This window comes from Carica papaya, chromosome 9, assembly GCF_054855325.1.
Source record: "Carica papaya isolate Zhongbai chromosome 9, ASM5485532v1, whole genome shotgun sequence".
Lineage (NCBI taxonomy): Eukaryota > Viridiplantae > Streptophyta > Magnoliopsida > Brassicales > Caricaceae > Carica > Carica papaya.
Window position 1 is genome coordinate 11,790,463 of NC_142317.1, and position 27,330 is coordinate 11,817,792.

The 27,330-nt window shown below is 33.7% G+C and overlaps 1 protein-coding gene across 1 annotated transcript; it reads left to right on the forward strand.

Moving 5' to 3' along the window:
• The first annotated feature begins 22,368 nt into the window (after positions 1 to 22,368).
• On the forward strand, positions 22,369 to 26,972 carry LOC110823026 (protein SIEVE ELEMENT OCCLUSION B-like). Its single transcript, XM_022053293.2, has 9 exons — positions 22,369 to 22,524; positions 22,673 to 22,714; positions 24,022 to 24,250; positions 24,355 to 24,444; positions 24,533 to 24,978; positions 25,094 to 25,176; positions 25,291 to 25,436; positions 25,511 to 25,987; positions 26,083 to 26,972. Exons 1-9 carry the CDS (start codon positions 22,508 to 22,510, stop codon positions 26,707 to 26,709), a joined length of 2,157 nt encoding a protein of 718 aa, XP_021908985.1. The 5' UTR covers positions 22,369 to 22,507; the 3' UTR covers positions 26,710 to 26,972.
• The last annotated feature ends 358 nt before the right edge of the window (positions 26,973 to 27,330 follow it).

Sequence of the window (27,330 nt, forward strand, 5' to 3'; positions counted from 1 at the left end):
GGAAATGAATTGAGGGGCAGAATTAGTGGCTCCTCAGGAAGTCCCCTTGAACTTCAATTGTCTCTCAATCTTGGTGATCATGTGCATCATATCTTTCAAGTTAATATAGTGTTGTAACTCAACATTGTTGGCAATATCCCTATTCAGGCAGCCTAAGAATCAAGTTATGGTGCCTTTAAGATTTTTATAGACCCATGCTTGGGACATAGTTACCTCCATCTTTTTGGTGGTACTCTTCCATAGACTTGAAATCCTAAGTCAAACATCAAAACTTTTAATTCATTTCCTTTTTAAAATAGGATAGTACAAATTGTTTCTTCATAATGGATCTCAACTCTCTCGATATTGAAATAAGCTCATCTTCGTCTTAGATTTTGAGAGCAACCATTTGGTCCCACCAAATTAATGCATAATCTATAAGCTCAAGTGTTGCTAACTTAACCTTATTTTCTTCTATTTAATTTTGGCAATTGAAGATGAGATCTATCTTTCACTCCCACTGGAGATAAGCCTTGACGTCATAAGCCTCGACATCATTCTTCCTTTGGAAGGATGGTATCTATATCTTGATGGAACTGAAATCTCCATCTTTTTTCTTTTTTCGATATTCCCTTTTGTCACTTGTATTATCACCACAAGACCTTGTCTCTTCCTAAATTATTTGGCACTGGGCTGGATTGCAATTTTTTCGCTATTCTAGCCTATATATTCTAGGAGTTATATTCCCCATCAGGACACTCATTTGGGTGAACATCTCCTTTATTCTCTCTACTACAATGGTGGGTCTACTGTTCTCACTTGGGTGAGAAATAGTGAAGTTCCTGCAAAGAAATTTTTTTAAAAAAATTTCTCTCTCATCTTTCATTCGTATTTACCTCTTAATCTCTCAACACTGAAGTTTCTTCCCTCAGGTTGAGTGTTTAGACCTACACATTAGTCTTAAAGCCACAACAAAGAATCTTAAGGGGATCTTGTTTCTAGAAGTTCAGACTTAAACACACAGATGAAGAAGTTATGATGCTTTTATTAATTAATATGCTAAGTAACTATAATGCAATTAGTTACTTAGAGGTGTCATGAAAAAGAAAATACACAATTGAAGAAACGAAACTGAGAGTATAAAGAAGTAAATATGGACTTAAAATGTAATGAATCCGACCAACCCTGATGAAAATAATCGGAATGTTATTCCTAGTTATTCTACCTGATCACAGTTACACTCTATGACAAATTTAAGTTTTTTTATGCAAATGTTTATGTAGAATCAATGATACAATGCTCATACTAGAATAAAGCAATGGTTTTTGCACACCTATTTAATGATGGGGTAATCTTCCTTTACTTTATGCAATGCTGAACAATGGTTTTCGCGCACCTAGTAGGTGTGGTAATTTTCTTTTATTTTGGGAAAACAAAGATTTTCACACACCTAGTAGATAAGATAATCTTCCTTTACTTGTGAATGCAAAACAAAATGAATGTCAGATTGCCTTATGATATGCAATCGGTTTTCTTTTGACTTTGGATTTTTTTTAACTAATTGGATAAACAAACTTCCATTTGAATGAACAATTAGATAATTTCTTGTGGGAATGCAATCACAATGGATTAACTCTTAATTCAGTGAGTGCTAATTATGCTATACGAATATGTAAAGTAGAAATTAAAGATAGTAGATTCAAATAGGTTCCTAAACTATGATACCAACTGATGTGAAACTTAGGACCAACACCATGATTAAGAACCCCACATATGCATTAGAATGCAAAAAACTTAAATCCCTAAACCCTTGCTACTTGAACCACACTCAACCTGTGAATGCAAACTAAGGTAATTGAGAAATAAAATAGGAATAGAAAGGACATAACAACATACTCAATAAGTTTATTCATATTCTCCAACTCAACAAGATGGTTAAAGCAAACTCACTTGAACAACTCAAACTCTCACAATTTAACAAAAGTTAAATGTAAAAAATAAATTAAAATTTTATTAATTTGAATTAAACTTGCTTTTATAGCCTAAGGTGAGGCCTTTATCTAGGTTTTCATCGAATTAATTCTATATAAAATCGAACTCTAGAATTTAAATCAAACTCTAATCTAAATCTTAACTTATCGTAATCTCAAACTTTAAAAAATAAAAAAATAATGAAAAATGTTAAAATATTAATTTAGATAATTCTTCCTCTTATAGTCGAATTTCACATGTGCTTTTATCTTCCTTGGGTTTTATCTTCAATTTGATGTAGACTTCTTTTTTAGATAAGCTTTATCTGAAAAAAGGAAATAAATCACAAAAAACACGTGAAAAAAAAGGGAAGAGTGTCTTTCTTGGGTTACAACTCTCCCGTATGGGTGGGAACTTTTCCCACGCAGTTTTGAGCTTTTTGCGATGCCTTCTAGCTCTAGGACTATCTCCTTCTCCTTTATCCCTTGGATGCAGCTTCTTTAAGTCCCCTAAAAGGACTCTTAGACATATATGAAGTAGGAGTTGTCAAGTATGGTGCTTCTTATATAGAATCCTATGGGTGTGCGTTCTCCTCCTGCACATGTGATTGCCCGCATATGTGAACAAGAACGTTCATATGCGCGATATATCATGTTTGTGGCCCCCCATGGCTGAATGGTTAAATTACACACTCTTATTGGGCTTACCCAAGGCCTATCTTCATGTCAAGCACTTTCTCAAGCACTGGAGCTATTTCATACCTTTAAAACCCATGGTCTCAAGTCTCTTATGGTTGGTGGTTGGGCTTAAAATCCCCTTATTGTTGGGATGGGCTAAAAAGCCCTTTTAAAAGAGCAGTAAGTCCTTATTTAGAGCGGAACCCACAGAAATCCTTGTTGGGGAAAAAATCTTGCTCTCAGCGAAAAACATCCCTCGTCTGTCGGAGTTTCTTATTGCGTGCATGGTGTACACTGCTGTGTGCGTGTATACACATGCATGATCTGTCTATTGCCCGTGCATGTGTGTGGCCTCTTGCGTCCATATACTTACAAGTGCCTATTCCATGGAATGCTTCCCATCTGCAAAAATCCCACTTGTTGCGAGAATGCCTTTCATTTGGAGTCACAACACTTTCTCTCTCTCTCTCTCTCTCCCCCTCACACTAGCTCCTGTTCTCCCTTTCCTCTTTCTCCCTTGCATCGGCTGTCAATCTCTTTTTCCTCTCTCTCCCTCACATAGCTAGGTCTTTCTCTCCCTTGCTAGCTACTGTCTCTCTCCTCCTTTCCCTCTCCCTGATCGACTCTCCCCTCAAAAAGGGTCAGGTTAGAGTTATCTTAAATATCCTGCTCGAGAGTCATCTAATCTCAAATTTGAAATCTAAAAAATTAGATCACTTAAGGGCATTTTCATCATATGACATGCGAAAATGAATCCTACTTATTTGATTTTGCCCCCTTAAATAGTGGTCATTAGATCTAGGGTTTCATTAAGGTTATTTTTGTCATTTTACATTTCCTCATAACTTAGTCATTGGATATAGATATGGTGATTTGGGCTGTCCATAGGATTTTTGGGCAAGATCATATCTGAGTCATCTAATTGGTTTAGTTAGGAAGCCATCTTTGGCCGTTTAATCAGCTTTTATGTGAGAATTGATCTCAACTACACGATTGGCCAGGAGACCATCACGAACATTTGATTGACATACTTTTGTCATCTGGGTGGCTAGCCACGTGTACGGGTTTGTTCATGTGTCCGCCACGCGGTGGTTATTGTTTGGAGTCACGAACATATCACCCGTTGATGTGTCTCAAGTTTTCAAAATTATAGAAGACCCCATTGTTTTGCAGTTCATTTTTGTTTAAGTCCTTAAGGCCTTTCTTAATTGACATGAGGCCCCTAAATTTTCTGATTTCATTCGTTTAGCTCCCCAAATCCTTATTTTATTAATTTTTTAGTTCAAAATTTATTTTAAATTTTTTTGGATTTATTTTTTCATATTATTACCGAAATTAAACCCAAATTAATTTTCTATATGCATAATAATGTTCAATAAATTAGTTTAGAAAACCTAGCTTGAGGATGGAAATTTATATTTATTATTTTTAAATTTCAATATTTTAAAATTTTCCATTATTCTTTATTTCCCTAAGTTTTCTTCTAATTTCCGTAGTTAAAATTTTGTGTTCCTATTTTGTGGGGTGTTATAATCTCCCCCCTTAAGAAATTTAATTCTCCATTCGCCAACGACTTTGTAACAATTCTCTCGCATACCCACAGTTGGCATTTGCTACTAGAATAGAGTGCCTATTAAATTGTTTTTTTAGTGGGATTGCTTTATGTCATGATATCTTTTCTAACTCCTTCACCGTTCTCGCAGGAATCAAGTAATTGGAAAGAAATACTAGATTTCTTACTGAAACCTTGATGTTTTCTCCTTCACTGTTCTCCTTTTTTTCTCTTCTTCTCTCACTAAACTACTATATCTCTCTCTCTAAATCATAAAAATGAAAGAATGAAAGTGTGAAAAAGAAGGGAAGGGGAAGGGCAATTTATATAGTTTTGGAACCGTCAGATTCGAAGCAAGTGGCAAAATCCAGTGAAAAGAGAGGAGAAAAAGATGATCAACACGAAAAACGAGGGAAGAAGACCTCCTCCACTAGCGGTGACGGCGCGTTGCCCGAGGCAGCAGTGGCACACTACCCAAGGTGACAGTGCCTCGGTCGGCATGCTGCAGACACACAGGCCTCCTGCCACGGGTGCAGGTCCTTGGCGTGCTGGGCACCACACGCGCAGGCCTATTGCACGTAGGCCCTAGACACATAAGCCTACTACACAGACGGTGCGTGCATGTTTGCAGAAAGGACGTGCTCGCTATGCTGCGAGAGAGTAATTTATGAGGAGTTGGGATCGACTTATCATATAAGTTGTGACATCTTTCTTTTCCTCATTTTGATTTCCTTATTATCTTATTTTTGCAATCCAACATGAGGTGTAGAAATAAGTAGGGAGAGTAATTTAGGCTGTTAAGCTATTTGATCATACATGAAGTGAGGTTCTAAAAGTATTAAGGTCCTTCCAAGTCCCTCCCGTATCATCTAATATCATAGCTAAACTCCTAAACAACCTCTATGTTAAATTACTTTAGCATTCTTATTTACGTATATATTAGTAGTAATTCATCCTATTGCTAATCATTGTTTGCATCCCACTTGAACACATATTATCTGTCCCATTCAAGTGATTGTTGTTTACCCTTTCATAAAAAAAATAATTACCTACATTCAGAAAAACTCAAAAATATCTCAATTGCACACCATATTGCAATTGGCACTATTTTAATTCAAAATAAAACAAAAGAAGATTAACAACCTGTTAATGTGACGAAAATCTTCGATTCGTCAAGGGAAGAATAATCATACCAAGTGTACGCGAAAAATTTTGTTCATTATGCTGCATAAGCAAAGGGAAGACTAACTCACACCCGTGAGCAAAAACCATTTGCTTCACATTTACTTCCATATTGTAATTATATTTCACCTGCATTCCTTCTAAACCTGAGCCTTTTGAAACGGAACCACCTTTGATCCTTTGCTATACCTTATGACAGCATGAACATACTCGATTTAAGTGGATTCACTCCCAAAGTCTAGTTTGATAGGAGAAATTGTAGTAGGAGAGATTTTGAGGTAAACATGAGTGAAGGTGAGAGAGAGAATTTGATGCAAAACCCAAGATCAATCAGTGTGATCAGGAACTCATACAATTTCATTTAAAGGCATCAAAGGAATTGATCCTATAGAAACCCTCCTTACTTAAGTCGCTATTAAGAATGATAAGAACTAAAGTCACTAGAAATAAAAGAAATAAAATGAAAAAATGCCACAAGGTCGTACCTTGATAGGTAGATCCACTCTTTACTCAACAAGATGGTAGAAGAACCTCTCTTAAAAAGAAACATTCTTAATATTATTAGGTAATTTCTTAATGTCTTGCAATGAAGACTTGGTAATCTATTTATAGGCTAAGATATGTAAATAAAAAGAAAATAAAATCTCTTAATTTAATTTGCAATTACATAGAAAATAAATAAAAAATTAAAGACTAATTTCCTAACTAAGATAGATTTAGTCTTCCCTTTTAGTTAAAAGAGATTGTAGTTAAATTAAGGGGGAGACATATGAAAATATATTAAAAATTAAAGGTTAAATTCCTAACTAAAATAGATTTAGTCTTCCCCTTTAATTAAAAGAGATTATAGTCAAATAAATGGAGAGACATATGAAAATTTATGGCTGGCTATAAGGTCTCCTTTTTAGTTGATTCCCTCCTCTTTTTTTCCACTTCCCTCTTATGCTTGGATAGAGTTAAAGATACCAAATTTTCCTTGATGGAATGGGCTTAACTTCTTCCATTGGATGGGGCTTTCTTTTTATGATCCATGTCTATGCTCACATCATCCCCGCCCTTCAAAATGATTCGTCATCGAATCAGACACTTCTTATGTAGGGGTTTTACCAATCCTATTTTCTTTAAAAAAATGTCCTACAAGACAACACCATTAAACAAAAAAGGCTTGATGTGAATTAATATTTTTTTCTTGAAAGAAGGCCTCCTTAGCTCATTCTTTTTTCATATAGTAACATTCTCTCTTCATGTTGCTCAGTCTTTCATTTCCTCTTGATTTTATAGAGTTTTTGTGTTGCTGCTAATCTTTGAATATCTCCTCAGGTGATAGCGATGCAAGTGTAAAATTCTAACCGTTCATGTTAAAGAAATACCATTATAAGTTGCACGCTTGTCTTATTGTCAGGGTCTTCCTAATAGGATGTGACTAGCATGCATGGGTACAATATCACAACGTACTTCATTAGTGTATCCTCCAATAGAGAAGGAAACTAATACCTGCTTAGTCACCTTTATCTCTCCATAATTAGTCGACCACTACAACTTGTAAGGGTGAGGATGACACATGCAATTTAACCCAAGTTTATTAACTAGGATAGTACTAGCAATGTTGGTGCAGCTACCCCCATCTATAATGAAACTACATACCTTCCCCTTTATAAGGCAATGAGTGTAGAAGATATTCTATCGCTAGCTACTTTTTTCTGGGTTGATTTGGTCATTCAAAACTCTTCTAATAACCAAATCTTCCCCTTAGGCTAGATATTCAATACTTTCTTCAACATCCTCCTGTGGTGGCATGTTATCATTATCTTCACTGTCACAATCAACTGTGCCACCATCTCTCAGTAACATGATCTTCTTATTTGGGCATTAAGAGGTTATATGTCCAATTTTGAGACACTTAAAATATTAAATTGTACTATACTTTTGAGATGAGTTAGGTGTCTTACCTTTTGTATCAGGTGGTGCAGACTTTTTTTTTTCTCGTCTATTCCCTAGTTTTCTTCTTTTTTGGGCCATTCTGAGCTGTAAGTAAGGGTAGCATATGATGTACCCCTCCCTTTAAAACTCAGTTGTCTCTCAATTTCTATGGCCATGTGCACCATGTCTTCCAACTCTATATAGTGTTACAACTCCACAGTGTTGGCAATCTCCTTATTAAGACCTCCCAATAATCTTTCCATGGTTGTTTCAGGATCTCCTTTAATATCGGCCCTAATCATGGCCATCTCCATCTCCTTACATCCTCAATGGGCATAGATCTTTGTGTCAAGTGTTGTAATTTTTTATGCATTTCTTTGTAATAATAAGAGGGTACGAACTTTTTTCATATGATGGCCTTCATCTCTCTCCAAATGGAGACTAGTTGTTCCCTGTTGTGTCGTCTAATGAGGATTAATTGATCCCACCACAATAGGGCATAATCAGTGAATTCTACAACTGCCAACTTGATCTATTTTTCTTCAATATAGTTGTGGTAGTCAAAGATCAACTCTACTTTTCTTTCCACTCCAGGTAGGCTTCTGCATCATTCCTACATTTGAAGGGTGGTATCATCATTTTGATGGAGCTAATACTATTGTCCGTCCAATCTTCTCTCATTCTAACAAGGTTTTTCTCCTCATCATTACAGGACCCGACCTATTTTTAGGATGTTGAGTTCTAGGTCGCCTTGTATTAGGGGCCTCATGTCTTGCTTCATTTTGACCACTACTCAAGTTATCTACCTTTTGACTAAGTCGTGCTAATTCTGCATGCATAACCTCCATAAAGAGCATTTTGTTGGTAGGGCTTTGATGCTCACTTTACATTTTAAGAAGATTTCTTGCAAAAGGGTTAGTAAAAAAAAAATTTCTCACCAATTCTTTCGTATTTCACTCACTTTGCTTTTATCCTCTGATAATCTCACACACTCTTGCCTTTGATCTTTTTATCTCCCACCCTCAAGTTGAGTGTCAGATAGATCATCTTGAATCAAAATATTCTCAAGTATTATTTTAAAAAATCGTAATGAGTCCTATAGAATAAATATCGCACCAATACTAGAAGCAAAAGTGTAATACCTGGAGGAAGATGTAGTGTGTTATCAATTACGTTAAGCTCTAAGCTGCAATTTAGATGCTTAGATGTATTAGGGAACTAAAGCTTAGAACAATAAAAGAAACTAAGAGTAGAAAAAAAAAATGACGGTTTATAGAAGATGTAGGGATTTGGTATTGTCTCAAGAAAAAATTAGAAAGATATTCCTACCAATCTATTCCTGATCTATATTATGTTCTATATAAAAAAATGTAGCTTTTAATGAACTGTGTAAGTATGAATGCACGTGGTTGTAAAAACAAATTGTAGAATAAAAAGGCTTTTTGCCTTATGAAGAGTTGGTTCTTACATCGTTTCAAATAAGGAAGGTTGAAAACCAAAAAGGTAAGTACTTTTTCGATGAGTATGTTACTTGATCGGGATTTCTTTTTTTTGTTTCCTTTCTTTTCTCTTATCTTTTCTATTCTTTTCTTCTCTTTTTTTCTTTTCTTTTTTTTTCTCTTTTTTTTGCATAGGAAACAATATTACAAGAAAAGTACATTAAAAAAATTAATATTTAACAACGATTTTATCAAGCCAAGAAAGTCTCAATTGATGTTATGTCTTGCTCGAATCTATGTATGAGATAATTCTTTTTTTTTAATAGATGAACAAAAAAAATGGTGCAAGAATTTAAAGGTGCAAAAGTAAAAAAGTAGGTTTAAATGGAGCTAAAACTCTGATACCAAATGATGCAGAATCCAAGATCAACTAGTATAATCAGAAACTCACATAATTTTATTTAAAGGCATCAAAGGAATTGATCATATAGCCTACTTAACCCCACTATCAAGAATGATAGAAACTAAGGTTACTGGAAATAAAAGAAATAGACTAAAAAAAGGCCACAAAGTTCTACATTGATAAGTAGATCCATTCCTTACTCAATAAGATGGCAGAAGAACCTCTCTTGAAAAGAAACACTCTTAATATTATTGAGGTAATTGTTGAATGTCTTACAATAAAAACTTGGTAGCCTATTTATAGGCTAAGCTACATAAATAAAAAAGAAATAAAATCTCTTAATTTAATTTGCAATTACATAGGAAATAAATTCAAAATTAAAGACTAGTTTCTTAACTAATATAGAGTTAGTATTCTTATTTAATTAAAAGAAATTATAGCCACATTAAGGGGGAGACATATGAAAATATATTAAAAATTAAAAGTTAAATTTCTAACTAAAATAGAAATTAAAGGTTAATTACATAGGAATCTCTTTTAACTAAATTAAAGGTTAATTACATAGGAATCGATTCCCTCCTCTTTCTTTCCACTTCCGTCTTGTACTTGGATAGAGTTAAAGATACTAAATTGCCTTGATGGAATGGGCTTAAGTTCTTCTTTCATTGGATGAGACCTTCTCTTTATGATCCATGTCCATGCTTACAACAAAATTTATTTGCTTTCACTAACCTTTTCTTATAGGTACTTCACCATTTTTCATCACAGCACCAATAGCAGACCTGTCAACATCAAGGAAAGAATCACAAACGTTTTCACCCAACTAAGCTTTCAACTAGGAAATATTGTCGCACGAATGGATCAATTGGAATAGGGAGGCCACCACAACCAGACTTGACGCCAAGTCATATAAGATGAGACATGATCTTGGGATGGCGAAGCTAAACAACATAAAGTAGAGAGGGGAGAAAGAGTCGATGGAGATCTTAGTACCTCTAAGGCACCTATCCCCATTTTCAAGGGAAGAATGATGTTGAAAACTACCTCAACTAAGAGCGAAGGGTCGATCGCATCTTTAATTATCAAAACTACAACGAAGAGAAGAATATCAGCTTTGCTAACCCTTGAGTTCACTGAATATGTTTTAGTATGGTCAGATCAGTCAGTTGCTGTGACATCCTAAATGCTAATGAAGGCATGTAGGTGTTAGATACAGAAACAGATTATGAGTATATGATAAAAATTATATACAGCGGAGCAAACTAATACAAATCCCTTATAAAATATATAAGTTCCAAATACACATATAACTTAGGCCAAAAGTGGCTACAAAATAGAAATGTTAAAATACAAAAAGGGCCACTCCTATCATTATGCTATTGGACTCATCAGAGTGCAGAAACAATCATGCACTCAAGGTTTGTAGATCCACAGAATCTTCATAGACTTTAATGGGTAGGTCAGCTGACGGTCCCTCACTATCTTTCTCATCTATGGGGGCATGGAAAGAGTGAGTTCTATATGCTCAGTAAGGAAAATAGTATTCAGATAACATCGTAAGATTTAAAAGGTGAATAATTATATCATAAACACTTAAGGTTTAAAAGGCCTTCCTCCCTCGTTTTTCATGCTGAGCATCTTTTTTCTCTCTCTCTCTTCACCGAATTTTGCCACTTGTTGCGAATCCAATGGTTCCAAATTTTTATAAATGGTCTTCCATCCCCACTATCCTCCACACTTCCATTCTTTTATTTTTCAAGACTTAGAGAGAGAGAAAGAGAGAGAGATTGATTTAGAGAGAGAAGGAAGGAAAGAAAAGAAGAACGATGATGGAGGAAATATCAAAGTTTCGGTAAAAAATTTAGTATTTCTTTCGACATATTAAAGAGTATTTTTAGATAAAAAAATTATTAAATTATGATAATTATGACTTTGCCTTTTTTGTATGCTTTTGTGTTTGTAGGTCTTATAAGCTGAACTATTCTTGTTTTCAAGCATGTTATGTGATTTATAAACATTTGATGTTTTGCATGTAATAAAATTAATATGAACCTGGTATTGTTATCTGGAAAGATAAAATAAAATAAAAAAAGAGAAAAAGTGGAATGAAGCATGAATGGTCTGAAGTATGTATCTGTATTGGCATGCATAATGCATCAAGTGTCTCGTTAGACTTTTTATCTCTAAGGAGTATCTGTTCTCCTAACTCCATCTGGGGTATCTTTGTCCCCCACTCCCATTTTGTATGGAAAGACGTAATAGAACCAATCCTTGTGGATGACGGCGTACCCTTTTATGAGAGTGATAATGGGAATATCTGTTGAGGGTCACCTTTGGCTAAGTATAATTATGACTGTAGATATTTGATAGCACCACTGTGGTTGGTATGACCGTAGCTGTAGATCATACCATGGTTTGGCCAGTCAAAATTGTGCCTCACCAAATTACCGTTATATGTATCTGATCTGGTCATTCCACATGGGTAGTTAAAAATATGTATCTGCCTTTAGAGATGGAAGTTGTGACGACTTCGCGAAGCATAACACAAAAATATGAGCATTTCATGATTTATTTGATTTTCTCTACTATTTAGTTTGATGTGTGTCTATTTTGATTATGTTAACGTACTGTGTTCTTAATAAATAAATTATTTTTATAATGTAAGATAGGTCTACGAAGTAGCCAAATGGTAAGTATTTTTGTTAAAATAATTCACATTTAAAACCTTATGATGTTATTTAAATACTATTTTTCTTACTGAGTATATGGAACTCACTCTTTCTATGCCTCTTTTCCTCCCCCGATGAGGAAGCAAATGAGGAACCGCAGACTGACCTACCCCTGAAAGTCTATGAGAATCCCATGGATCCACAAAACCTAAGTGCATGACTGTTCTCGTACTCCGATGAGTCCAATAGCATAGTGTAAGAAGTAACATTCTTTTATGCTTTGATTTTATAATTGTAGCCACTTCTTGTCTTAGTTATATGTATATAATTGGAATTCACATATATTTGTAAGGGATTTGTATTAATTGGTTCCGCTGCATAAACTTTAATCATGCACTCATTCTTTTGTTTCTGTATCTGACATTCATTTATCTTGATTAGTACTTGGGATATCACAGCATCCCAAGCCATAATGAGATGCATTACAGTAGACTTGAAATCTTTTAGTGTTGTCAGGGAGGATCAACACCGGAGCAAAGGTAAGACAACGCTTCAATTCCATAAAACTTTCACTACACTCATAATTCTAGACAAATGGTATGCCCTTTCAAGTGAGTCGAGTCAAAGGAGCAGCAATCTTAAAGAATCGGTCGATGAATCGTCGATAATAACATTCCAAGCCAAAAAAACTGCGTACCTTAGCCACATTGGTGGGCAGATTTCAGTTGATCACTATTTCAACCTTGGCGGGATCCACAAAAACTTCTTCACTCGAAATTACATGACTAAGGAAGGAAACTCGATCCAATCAGAATGAGCAATTGCTAAGTTTAGCATACAGTTGGTTTTGGTGAAGTGTCCATAACACTTCAAACAAGTGGATCGTATATTCCTCCGGGCTCTTGGAGTACACTAAGATGTCATCAATGAATACAATGACATATTGATCCAATGCATGCTGAAAAACCCTATTCATGAGATCCATGAAGGCCGTAGGGATATTAGTTAACCAGAACGACATCACCCTGAACTCGTACAAATTGTATCTACACCAAAAAGTGATTTTTGGAATATCTTCTTCTTTAACTCTCAACTGGTAATATACTAATATGAGTTCGATCTTGGAGAAGACTTTGACTCCTTGAAGTTGGTCAAAAAAATCGTCGATTCTAGGTAAGGGTACTTGTTTTTTACTATTACTCTGTTGAGTTCCTGTTGTCCATGCATAGTTTGAGGGAGCCATCCTTCTTTTTCACGAGTAATACCGAAGTGCCCTAACGAGAATGATTAGGGAAAATAAACTTCTGGCTAAGTAGCTTGGAAAGCTAGTTCTCCAGTTCTGCAAGCTCAACACGACTCATGCGATAGGTAAGTTTTGAGATTGGTTGGGTTTCGAGTAGAAGTTCGATTAAAAATAATACCTCTTGCGGAGGAGGTAGACCAGGTAGTTTGATGGAAAAAACTTCTAAAAAGTCACAAACAACCAGTATGGAATACACAATGGGATCATCATACATATTCCTGTTTATTCAATTGCTAGGAAAGATAAAAATAGATTTTTATTTCTTTTTCGAGGATCACAAGGTTACAACTTTACTTTCACAATCAATAATTGTTTTATATTTTTTTAACTAGTCCATTCATAAAATCACGTCAAATCCTGAGAAGTCTAATAGTATTAAGTCTATAAATACTTTTATTTTCGAAGCTTTTATCTTACAATCTTTATATATATAGTGAGCTTCTAATAATCCCCTAGAGGGAGTTTCTACAGTTAATATTTTCTCTAAAAATTTTGGTCTAATATCTAGTTTTCAAGTAACTACACAGGAGATAAAAAAATGAGTAGCACTTGTATCGATCAAAGTCTTGGCAGAAGCATCATGAATAGAAAACACATCCTGGATAAGGACTGGAGTGGGGAGAGCATCGGGTTTATCTAGGTGGTACACACGACTCCGAACCACAGGTCTGGGCAAGTCCTTTGGCCATTGAGGGCAATCCTTTATAAAGTACTAGGTGCGTCTGCACCAATAGCAGACGTGATTGATACCCCGATAAGGTAGATCACCATACGAGCCACTACAATGCTGACATGACTGGAAAGATCGGGCAGGTTATCTAGTAGGTGGCGGTAGGTAGGGGAAAGGGCAACTCGGGTTCGTTTATTGGGGTGGTTACTTATTGGGTCGGGCAATCTTCTTCTAGATTGTTGGGGTTGTGGTTGTTGGTTATGAACTCAAGCAATGCATTGGTGCCTGGCCGAGATGAGGTCTTTGGCCAACTGGACATGTTCCAGCATCTCCACATACGAGCTGGGTCTCAGTATCACCCAATCATAGATGTTAACACGAAAACCTTTTAAAAATTTTCTAACTTTACGACTTTTGGGGGTGACCATTAAATGGGCAAACCTAGACAATTGGACAAATCGAGTTGCATACTGGGCAACTGTTAGACTTTCTTAGCAGAGATCCTGAAATTTCTCCTCCTTCTTTTCTCGGACATAGGCTAGAAAAAAGTTATTAAAAAATGCATCCATGAAAACTTCTCATATGGTAGGGTTAGGTAGGACTTCCTTCTTAAGTCACCACCAGTGTTTTACTTTACCGTTTAGCATAAAGGCTATAATGGGAAACTTTTTGTTTCTTGTTTAGGTCTAAGACAAAGAAAAGCTTCTTTATTTCTAGGATCTAGGCTTCAACTACTAAGGGGTCAGGGCCACCTTCGAAGTGTGGCGGGTTAAGTTTCCTAAACTCTGCTATGTTATGAGAGATGGACCTCTCAATGGTTCGGTACTCTGGGGTAAGTTGTTGATAGGGGTTTACTTGATTTTGTTCTACGATTGTGGTCAATCCTTAGATAACTCAGAAGAGTTCAATAAACTCGCCCATGTTTTGATGGTCTTGGACCTCGAGTCTTTCGGTACGCTCTACGGAAGACCTTCCTCACTTTATTCCTATAAAAGAAAGGAAGATATGAGTTGGTAGTCTAATTTGAAAAAGATGACTTATTTTCTCATATATCCTAAGGGTCTTTCTACTTACAGCCTCAGTTGTATGGGATTTGGTCTGCGTAACTACTCTAATACCATCTGTGACATCCCAGATGCTAATTAAGGTATGTGGGTGTCAGATATAGAAATAAATTAAGAGTACATAATAAAAATTATATGCAGCAAAACAAATTAATATAAATCCCTTACAAAATATATGAGTTCCAAATACACATATAACTGAGGCCAAAAGTACTACAAAATATAAATGTCAAAATATAAAAAGGGCTATTCCTATCATTATGCTATTGGATTTATCAGAGTGCAGAAATAATCATGCACTTCAGGTTTGCAGATACACAGGATCCTTATAGACTTCAATGGGTAGGTCAACTGACGGTCCCTCACTATCTTCCTCATCTGGGGGGGGCCATGGAAAGAGTGAGTTTTATATGCTCAGTAAAGAAAACAGTATTTAGATAATATCCTAAGGTTTAAAAGGTAAATAATTATATCATAAACACTTACCATTAGGTTACGTCAGAGTCTTATCCTACCTTATAAAAATAATTTATTTATTAAGGAAACATCATGTACAATAAAAAACAAACAGCATACTTGACAATAAAGAAAATCAAATAAATCATGAATACTCAGATTTTTATGTCATGCTTCGCGAAGTCGTCCTGACTTCTATCTCTGAGGGCAGATACGGATTTCTGACTACCTATGTGGAATGACCATATCAGATACAGATAACAACAATTTGTTCAGGCACATTTTCAGTATGCCAAATCATGGTACGATCTATGATCACAGTCGTACCGACCATAGTGGTCCTGGTAGATATTCTATAGTTATGATAGTACTTAGCCAGAGGTGATTGCTAATAGATATTTATGTCACCACTCTCGTCAGAAGGTATGCCATCATCAACAGGGAGTGGTCCTCTCACATCTTTCCATACCAGATCAGGGATGGAGAAACAGATACCCCTCAGAGATAAAAAGTCTAACGAGACACTTAATGCATTATGCATGTCAATATAGATACATACGTACTTCGGACCATTCAGCCTTCATTCTACTTTTTTTTTTTAATTTTCCAGATAACCTTACCGGTTTATATTATCTTATTTACATGTAAATTATTAAGTGCCTACAAATCACATAACATGCTTGAAATCAAGAACAATTTATTTTATTAAAGCTACTAAATATAGAACATGCAAATCACACCAAATAGCATATTTATTATTTTAATTTCTAAAAATACTCCTTAAAAAGTTTAAAGAAATAACAAATTCTTTACCAAAATCTCGATAGTTTTTCTTACACCGTTTTTCTTCTCCTACTCTCCTCTCTCTAGATCACTTCGTCTTTCTCTCTCTAAACTCTTGGAAGGTGGAAGAATGGAAGTGATGAGAAAATGGGAGGAAGGGCCCCTATTTATAGAAAATGGGAGCCGTCAGATTTGCACCAAGTGACAAAATCTGGTGAAGAGAAAGAGTGTTAAAAATGGGATAGATGCTTGATTTGACGCAACACAAAAAATAGAGGAGAATCCTCCTCCACCAGTGGCAGTACACCCCAAGCGGTGGCATGCCACCAAAGGTGGCGGCAGCACACTGCCCGAGGCGACAGTGTACCGCACCCGCCCATCATGCGTTGCAGGCCTAGCCTACAGGCGTCGGGCTACCCTGCCACGTGCAGGCCTATCCATGTAGGTCTATTACGCAGATGGCGCATGCACAGTGTGGCACCAGCCTTGTTCGCGTACCAAGACGCACATGCAGGTATGGCCCCACGCAGATGGGACGTGTGCACTGTGCGCATGTCCCGTGCCTCGTGCAGTTGGGACGTGCCCATTGTGCGCATGTCCCGCACGGGTAATTACTTCCTGCGAGATTTTTCCCCCTTTTTTTCCATTTTCTCCTTAAAATTATTTATTTAAAAAAATAATAAATCAAAAGAAAATTAGGTAAAATAAAATAAAATAAAATAAAATAATAAAATCAGCATAATTTACAAATTACGATGTAAAACTGCTAAATAAAATTAAATGAGTTCAGTGGGGCCTTAATACTCGAATAAATAGAGTTTTTCAAATGCAATTTAGCACGGTGGTGAGTAGGGTGTTACAGTTGCATTTAGAGAACGAGATGAAAATCCACTTATGTCAACCTGCAGGAGAGGTTCATACTGTCCTACTTTGGCAGGGACATGAATTTAAAACTATAATGCCTCACTCAAGGAAATAAGACAGTGAAAGAATACCATAAGGAGATGGAGATTACCATGATTCGAGTCAAGATCAAAGAGAGACCTGAAACCACTATGGCTTGATCCTTAAAAGGGTTGAATAAAGAGATAGACAATACCCTTGAGCTACAAAACTATATTGACCTAAAAAAATGGTGCACAAAGTTATTAAGATTAAAAGACAGTTAAAGGGGAAAGGAACCACCAGAGTAACCACCATCAATGGCCCTTAATACAATTCAAGGTGGCTTAGAAGGGTAGAAAATAAACCAATTAAGGAGAGAAGGGAAAAACCGTTTACTGTTAGGCTAGCAGGGAATCCCAAAGCCCTGCTATGAGATAGAACACTGTGAAGTGTTTCAAATACTTAAGACTTTGACATATTGCTCCGAGTGCCCTAATCAGCAGACAATGATTATATTAAATGACGGGGATGTCATCATTGGCCATGAGTGTGATAGTGAACCGGAAGGCTTACCCCCATTGGGAGCTAGTGAAGAAAGCATTGCCCAACCAATCCCAAGTGATGTCTTTGTTATCCAATGCACCCTACACATGCAGGTTAAAGCAAAAGGAACTAATAAGAGAGATATTATATTTCACTTTAAATGTTTCGTCAATGCGAAGGTTTGTAGTGTGACCATTGATGGTGGGAGTTGTACCAATATAGCCAGCACATTATTGATAGATAGGTCAGGGTTGACATGCACACTACATCGTGACCTCTATAAGTTACACTAGCTAGGTGACAGTAAGGTGATCAATATTACCAAATAGGTTCGAGTGACATTTTTTGTAGGCAAATATACTAACAAAGTACTATGTGACATTGTTCCAATGCAAGTTTGACACTTATTGCTTAGGACGCCATGGCAGTATGATAAGAACGTCAATCATAGTAGTGGGAAAAATCACTATGTCGTAACCATGAACTGAATCACCCATATCTTAACATTGTTATCAAGGAAAAAAACCAAGACTAAAAGTTGCCTCTTCTTATAGGAGTATCCAGGTGTAGCAAAAGTTGCCTGAAAGAAGAGGGTGATTTAGGATGTTAAGCTATTTGATCATATTTGGAACGAGATTTTGGGAGTATTACAATCCTTCCAAGTCCCTCCCGCATCATGAAATCAAATTATATTTATTAACTTTAAGTACGTCAATATGATTTCTAAAAAATCATATAATAATATGCACTTGTTTTATTTTAAACAACTTCTATAGAAGTCATAAATAAAATATTTGGTTTTCGTAAATTAAGTCAAAGACTATGTATATTTAAAATATACTATTTTTTTATGATAAGTGATCTATAAGATCACACCATGTAAAAAATCTTTGATTCTTAAATAACATGATTTTAACTCCTTTAAATGCTACATTTGGTTTTTGAAAAGCCTCCAATGACTAGCTTTGACTTTTATATATTTAAGTAATTTCTTCTTATAGATTTTACAAGTGAAGAAGATGAGAGAAAAAAAAATGATTGTGAAAACAAAAGAGCAAATATTATTCTCTTAATCTTCCTTCTGTGCTAAATATGTTTATTCTTTGTAAATCTAATATTTGAAAAAAAAAAAATTGTAAATGTTTTATGTATGCCTTTTGGCATATTATAAGAAAGATTTAAGAAAACCTTTAGAATTATAGTATTCAAGGGAATAAGAGCAAAATATGAGTTTGACACTTTAATAAACAGGTGTATAATGTTCAAAGGAGCACAAGTGAGAGGTGAGTTTGATACTTTAATAACTAGACATGTAGTGTTTGAGGAACACAAATGAGAGATGAGCTTGATACCTTAATAAATAGGAGGGTAGTGTTTAAAAGAGCATGAGTGAGATGTGAGTTTCATACCTTGGTAAATAGACAGGTAGTGTTCAAATGAACACAAGTGAGTGATGGGTTAGACAATATAAGTAACTAGCGATTGTAATACCTTGAAAAAGAAAGTGAAACCTCAAATGATTAGCTTAAGATAAATGATATAGGCACAAGTAGTATGATCAAACTTCTATTATAGAGTTTGTACTCTCTTTATTTTCCTCTTTGCTTTACTTGCTGCTTATATTCACTTGATATTGCATTCTTATCTACACACAGTCAGAAAGTAAATTCATTGCTCACACTATCTTATTTGAGTATTAATTTGGAGCATATTGCATAAATGAATTAGAAAAAATTCTCATCATACAAAGATGTACTTTCAACTTATGTCGAATAACACTTAAAGAAAAAAATGGAAAGTCCTCTAGGGGCCTTAGAATTTTATAAACTCAATTCAATCCCCCTCTTGGGTTGTCCTAGACCTTGGGCTAATAGTGGAGATAAGAAATGTCAATAAATTGTCCAGACATTATGTATTGATATATGGCTCGATAGTAAACTTAAAAAAAAAAAGAATTAATAAAGGTTAGTTTAGACTTTAGTGAAATATCTAGGTTGGCTAGATTGTTGAGTATAAAGCCTCTTATTTGTTAGTTCAATATCTTGGCCTTCTTTAGGTGAAGCTTTACCACTACTTAATAACCAATCTTCAATAGGTTGACATTGAGGCTTTCAACTCTTAATTGGAGATGTCTTTTTATTTGCCAAGGGACTTAAACTATTAGCTAAAATTATCTTGTCCTTTTTTACAACAAGGTCGTTATCACTCTTTAATACAAAGGACAACTAAGATCATTGTTATTAAGGATGCCCATTTTAAGAATGTTGTTTTCCTTATTAAAAATCGTATCTATAATATCTTCAAACAAAGAACTCCATTTTTTGGCTATGCCATTACACAAAAGGACAACCATTCATGTCTTCATTTATCATAAATACAAAAACTCTTGGAATTATCATGGAGATCTCCAATTTCAATCCGAATTGGAAAACTAGACCATATGAGTCCTTGGTTTATTATAGAAATTTCAACAAAACTAAACAAAAATCTTAATTATGGATTAATATTTAATAAATTATTATTTATTTTATTAACTTCATTAGTAATGGATTTGATGAATGATTATCGTTTAACAAAAAGGATATTTACACATTTTCTTCTTTTAGATACCATTTCTAAGTTATGTGGTGAAGTAGATTTTTATGGAGGGACATACTTTAAGGGTCTTTCATCTTTATCAAGAAGTTGTAGAGAAGGATTCATTTTCTATACTCTGTTTTTAAGGTGGTTATAATTATAACTTAAATTTTAGTTCTTAATTCAAATTTTGATCTATTTAAGATACAAAATACGACATTTTATAATATTGTGCATATATTACTTGAGTCTTTTAGCTAGCATTTACAACTTCTTCTTGTTTGATATCTTTCATAACATTGTGAATATGGGAAGAAAGAAAGAGAAAAAAAAAGGGAGAAGATAGCTAATGACATATTTTACATGCATGGGTATTCTTGTCTTTTATTTTATTAACATTAACATTATACAACTTTTTATACAGTTTATGTTATGTGTTTGAAATTAGGAGTGTATAGTTAGTGTTTAAAATCACGAGTATTTTGCAAATAAATTCATCTAAGCTATTGAATGATTGTGGTAAGTGATATTTCATCTACACTTAAGACTTTATATAAAGTTTGTAAATGAAATATAATTATATTTTCTAAATTTATATATTATTAATTAGATGATACACATACACAAATAATAGTAAAATATAAATAACTTCTAAATAATGATATACACAGGAGCATAGTTCAACTCGAACTCATAATTTTTTGTTGAGGAAGTAATATATGAATAATATAACTAGATAGTGATTGATTATAGTTAAAATGTAGCTAACATAATACTTATGTAATTTTCTCTATCTTTTCCACACACACACACGCGTGTAAATATTATCAATTTCTCATAATTTTTTTATGAACTTAAGAGTGCTTAAAATATATTTGAATTAAATGATCAAACTACATCTCTTAGTTTAGATAAAACGCAAAATCAAACTATTAGATATTCTTTATGTAGAGGTAACAATCGATAAATTAAGATTGGTTGTTGCAAAGGTGTACTAATAAATAATAGAATAATGAGACAACTCACAATAAATCAATTACGAGCTTAAGGTGAAAATTAGGTAAAATAGGATTATTAAACTACTTGAAGCAAAGCTTGTAATACATCCTTATTGGAAAAATAAATTAATTGACCTAAAAGAATATAATGACAACATTATAAAACATATATAGTGGTAAATGAATTATGAAAACCGACAAAATAGGTATATATATTTAATTTTTACCATTAATTGCTTTAAAACCCTGTCTACCATCGTTATTAATTATTATATACTATTTTACTTTACAATCACTTGCACTAAAGAAACACTCAAACCCACTATTAAAAACCAAAGTATATCCAAGTAAATTTTATTAAATTATCCACATCTCATGTCAGCATACTATGGGTACATTGAATTAAATCATGCAAATAAATATTTTATTTTTAAATTCACTGAACCAAATATATCCTATTATGTGTCTAATTCGTATTAGTTATATGATTCTAAATAAAAATTTTTCATCTGATATTCATTTTAAAATTTTATTAAACAACCTATATGACTAAATATTTTCTAATAACTGTCATTCATTGAATCAAAACCATAATAATGTTGTGATTATATATGTTTTAGTCTCATAATATCTACTAGCCCAAGACCTTGTTAGTGCTAATCATTTTGAAATTTTTATTTCAAATTTAACAGTTCAAATTATTTTAATTTTTTATTTTTATTTCAAAAAATAATAAAACTATTTATTATTATTATTAGGGTACATTTAGTACACCGACACTGCATAATATCTATACTTCATCTATAATATAACATATAGTCTGCAATATTCAGTACTCGATGAAAAGTTAAAAATTTTAAGTTCTTATTGTTTTACTAGCTATCAATTATTTATAAAGAACATCATCTGCTCCATCAAATACTATCAATTGATTGCTATTGTGTCTAGTTTAATATAGTACGTATAAATTATACTTATTTTTAAATAGATGAAATTAAAAAAGTATATATCACTCTATTTGTATATAATCAATAATAATATCCATATTTTATATATAAATTCATTGAATCAAAAATATCATTTTGTGTAGTCATTACTTATTGATTCTAAATAATATCATTCATCGAACTAAAAAAACCATTTGCCCAATTATAATTAAAATAAGTATTATTGTAATTATTATTAGTATTATTATTATTATATGCAATTATATACAATAAGCACCTTGATCACATCTATTCTTTCAATATCATGAGTATTAATGATAAGTACTAATGATTTGCATGTATGTTTAATACTCGATTCAATACTATTTAACTTTCTTGTCTCCTCTAAGCTACCAACTTATATTTATATGTACGCACCATTTCTTCCGACTGATATAGTTGTCCCATTCTTATACATTTTTCAAGCAATTGGAGGTTTCTTGCCAATTTATGAAAAAAATGTATAAGTAAGTCCCCTAAAGATTTATATACATGTCTACATATATATATATATATCTATATAAGTATGTGAATTTATATATATATATTTGCAATAATTTCAGTTTATCTTTCTCGATAATATATATTCTATCAAAATATTTTTGGAAAATGCAGGGAGATTGTTACCAAAAGAGATGTCAAGCTCCGGCACTTAAGGTAATTTCTTAATTAATAATAATATATTTATATTTATATAATTAGATCTAGTTTTTATCATGATGAGTTATATTTTTTCCAACCTAACTGGTTAAAGCAACTGTTGGAGCTCATTTACCTTCCATTTTAAGATGCATGTTGCTCAGAGAAAGAAAACTCCATTGTTTTAATTATTTACAATTTGATTGAGTTATATATATATATATATGTATGTGTGTGTGTATTATATAGATGATGACCATGAAATAAAAAGTAGAAATACACATTTTTTTGGTTTCCAAAAGTAGAAGAAAGGCATGGAAAAATTACGATTTGAAGAGTTTTCTGAATTTTGAGGAGACCGTGCGTCGTATACGTAAGACAGAGGTTACTTTAATGTAGAGTTTTTTTTTTTAAAAAAAAATATTTATTATATATATTTTCAAAATTCAACACATTTAACTTTCTTTTTTAATTAAAATTTTAAAATATTCCAAATAATTTTTTTTTCCAAAATTTATGTTATTATTTACATAATAAATAATACATTAACTTGAAAGCTTTAATTATATTTTGAATGTAAAAGCATTTATTTTATTATTAATTAGTTGTGTCATGTTTAATAAATATATTAACTCAAAATGTTGCATTTACTAAAAACTTTTTAACTATGATAAGATTAATTAACTATAATAGGAATGCATTATTCTCAAAATATAATAAAATTGGATGCTTTCACATAGTAAAAATTTAATTTATTATTAATATCAAATTGGTGAAGGCTTAACTCTTTTGTCCCGCCTACCTTCATTACTTCTATATGCAGTGAGAAAAAGAAAATAAAATTGAAGTCTACTTTAACATTGATATGTCTTTGATCCACTTTAGAAAGCAACTAAATTCTTTATTTTTGTTAGTTTGAACTTTATAAAAAAAAAAAATAGATTTCATTTTACTTAATAAAAAATAATAAAGCTTAAAAAATATTATATATATATGTACACAAGTTTTGATAACTTCGGATATTGGATGAAAATATTAAACAGGAAATTCTCTTTCATAATTATTATGGACGTTTATGATTGTATGTATACCTTTATATATTTCTAAATTAAGTAGTTTTGGAAAGCTTAAGAAAAAAAAAACAAAAAAACTTTTTATTTATAAATGACAACATATTATCTATTGGTTATTGCATTTTTAGTTTAATTTAAGAAAAGAATTAAATATATATATACATACATACATACACAACTTTCTTCGAAATCAAAACAAATCTTTACGATTACGTGTGTTTAAGTCTAACTAGATATATGTGTAACTTGCAGAAGCACTGGGGATGTACCCGCACCATCACCCTCCGCCGTGCGCTATCTCGTCCACCAGCCCTCCACCATCGTAAGGGACGTAACGGTTACAGCCGATGATAGCCTACTTCCCATGGCCATCATGGCGGCACATAGCCCTGATCCTCAACAACACCTGGACGTTAAGCCAGTTTTTTTCTATATAGTTCAAGACATTTTGCTTCGTGGCATTCCTGATGCTCCTAAAAATGTATCTATACTTATATCTTTCTTATGACCCTCTTATTACAGTGCATATATAAGAATAATAATGATGTGTTCAATTTAAACACTATTATATATATATATGGACAGCTGATAGTAAACATGGAGGCCCTGAAGGAGAAGAACGGGAACGCAGTGCTTGAAGCATCGGCTGATATTATAGAGGCCATTTGCTGCGAGGTTCAACTCTTTTTGCAAATATCAATTAATCATATATTACATCCATATACATATACATATAGTAATATATAACGATACGTATGTACAGATGGTATGCAAATGTTCTGGAGGACATGATGCAGGGGCAACAACCAAGGCGATCTTCGATATACTTGCGATTTACTCATGGGAAGCCAAGGTGGTGTTAGGCATGGCGGCTTTTGCTGTGATTTATGGAGAATTCTGGCTTCTTTCTGAGCTTTATGCTACAAATTCACTTGCCAAATCTCTTGCACTCCTTAAACAATTGCCAATTGTTTATGAGCATAGTATCTGGGTTAAACCAGTTTTAGATGAACTTAATAATCTCATTAAGGCCATGATTAGGAATGTCAATTACATAATAACAATTAGTGAGAAATCTCCCCAAAATATTTCCATTACAACTGCAAACTCTTCTAATTTGCCATTGATCCCCATGGCTGCGTATTGGACCATGCGCAGCATTGTTGCTTGCGCCTCAAAGGTTGCTAGCCTCTCCGGCCCGGGTGTTGAGTAAGTCATTCATTAATTTTATACATATTTTACATATATATAGATATATGCTTCAATATTAATTGATTTAACTTCCCTAATTAACGAACTCATTTTGAATTTATGTATTATATAGTGAACACATAACTGATATATCAGAATTATCAAGTCTTGTCATGCGCCTTCACGAGTATACCGTTCGGTTTGAGGAACTGAGAGGTCAACCCTTGATACTTTATGGTTGCATTGATGCACAATATGTTTATATTTCTATGGTTAACTCTTGAAATATAACATTAATTAATAATTGATCAACCGTCAACCATGCAACAGATGAAGAAGCTTACATAGGACTTGTGCAGATCTTTAGAATTTCCCCACAAAGCAACATCACCATTATCGAGGCTTTGATCAATCCTTATAATACCAAGGATATTGATCACCAAAATGCATTAATGGATTGTTCCACCAAGAAGATGGTCTGTTCTTTCATCCCATTCATATACTTGCCCATATATAATAGCATATATATAATTAATAATGATTGGAACAGGTCCAAATCGATGTACTAAGGGGAAAGCATGTGGTACTATTGATATCGGGTCTTGATGTGGCTACGACTGAAGAGTTTGAAGTTCTTAAGCAACAGTACAAAGAGTCAAGGGGAAAGGTGGAGTATCAATACGAAGTCGTTTGGATTCCGATTGTGGACACGTCAGTCCCGTACTGGCCAGGTGACTTCGAGAAGCTCAGAGCAACAATGCCATGGCTGGCTCTGCACCCAACTCATATCAAAGCACCAGCCATTAAATACATCAAGAACGTCTGGCAATTCACGAAGAAGCCAGTTGCAGTGACAATGGATGCACAAGGAAAAGTCGTCTGCAAAAATTCCCTCCACATGTTTTGGATTTGGGGAAATAAGGCTTTCCCTTTCAGCGATCAAATCGAGGAAACTTTGTGGCAGAAAGAATCATGGAAACTCGATCTCTTTATCTATGGCATTACTGACGTCGAGATTCATCGTTGGGTACGTGACTATATATTACATATAACTTGCTTGATTACACCTACTTAGATAGATATTATCATGATTGACTTTTGAGTGTTGATGATGATGATCAGAGGACTGAGAAGAGATTCATATGTTTGTATGGAGGCGAAGATATAAAATGGATAACAGAGTTCACAAATGCAGTGAGAGCTTTCGCAAATACAGTAAATCTCTCACATGAACTAATTTACGTTGGGAAAAGGAACTCGCCCAGGGCTAAACAAGTAGCAGCCATAATCGTCGAGAAACAACTGAGTCAATGCTGGCCTGGTTTGCTCAAAGACTCAGGTTGCAGCTTCTGGTCTCGACTAGAAAGCATACTCTACTCAAAGCTAAAACACTTCAAAGCCAGTGACAAGTATGACATATTAATGAAAGAAGCCATGGCAATATTAGGGTTTGATGGGAGTGATAATGAATGGGCAATTTTCTCTGAAGGGGCTTCTGGGATGGCAAGAGCTAAAGGAGACATGGCTCTTCACTGCATGACAAATTACCATGCATGGTATAATCATGAAACTTGCAAAGATAGTTTCATGACAGCTCTTAACACTTACTTGCTAAAACAACACTCCTCAAAGCACTGTTATCGTCTCATGTTCCCGGAAGTCAACTGGGGTGTTCCCGACAAGATGGTCTGCTTCGAGTGTGGGCGTCTGATGGAGAAGTATATCATGTATCGTTGCTGTGACGATTGAATCTCCCACGTAGTTTCATTGGCTTTTATCACTATTTTTATTGTTCTGTTCCAAATAATCATCATGGTATATCTACCCTAAATCTGTTTCCTGCATTTATCAACGTTTTGTTTTGTTGTTTTCTGTTGTGTTAGTGTTAATAGTGGATTCTCTATCCACTTTTCAATCAATATTTTGTGTACGTTACAGTTATGTATCTCTGTATTACAATTGGCTAAACAATGCCTTATTATAACAGTATTGCTTATGCACTTTAAGCCCAACTCTCTCTCTCTCTCTCTCTCTCTCTCTTTCTCTCTCGCTCTCTCTTAACTTTATTATTGCATTATTATTACTTTATTATAATCTTTTCTTACACAATCCTTTTTATTTTGTAATTGTTAGTCCAAAAAATAAAAGAAGTTTTTTTTTTAATTTCTTACAAAATAGATATTTCATTTTTGTTTAGCACAGAATATAATTTTAAAAGAAAATTTTTATTATACAAAAAATAATGTAAAAAAATATTATTTTACGTGAGTAAAAATTTCATAAAAGTATAAGAAGTTTTAACGAAAATCTAAAAAATTATTACACTTAATTTTTAGTTTAAAATCTGCATGATGAATATGAAAAATAAAT

What these genes read in the sequence shown, in the direction of transcription:
- LOC110823026 (XM_022053293.2), top strand. An exon ending in TCGGTTTGAGGAACTGAGAG is followed by an intron (nt 25,177 to 25,290) that starts GTCAACCCTTGA and finishes ACCATGCAACAG; the next exon opens with ATGAAGAAGCTTACATAGGA. An exon ending in ATTGTTCCACCAAGAAGATG is followed by an intron (nt 25,437 to 25,510) that starts GTCTGTTCTTTC and finishes TGATTGGAACAG; the next exon opens with GTCCAAATCGATGTACTAAG.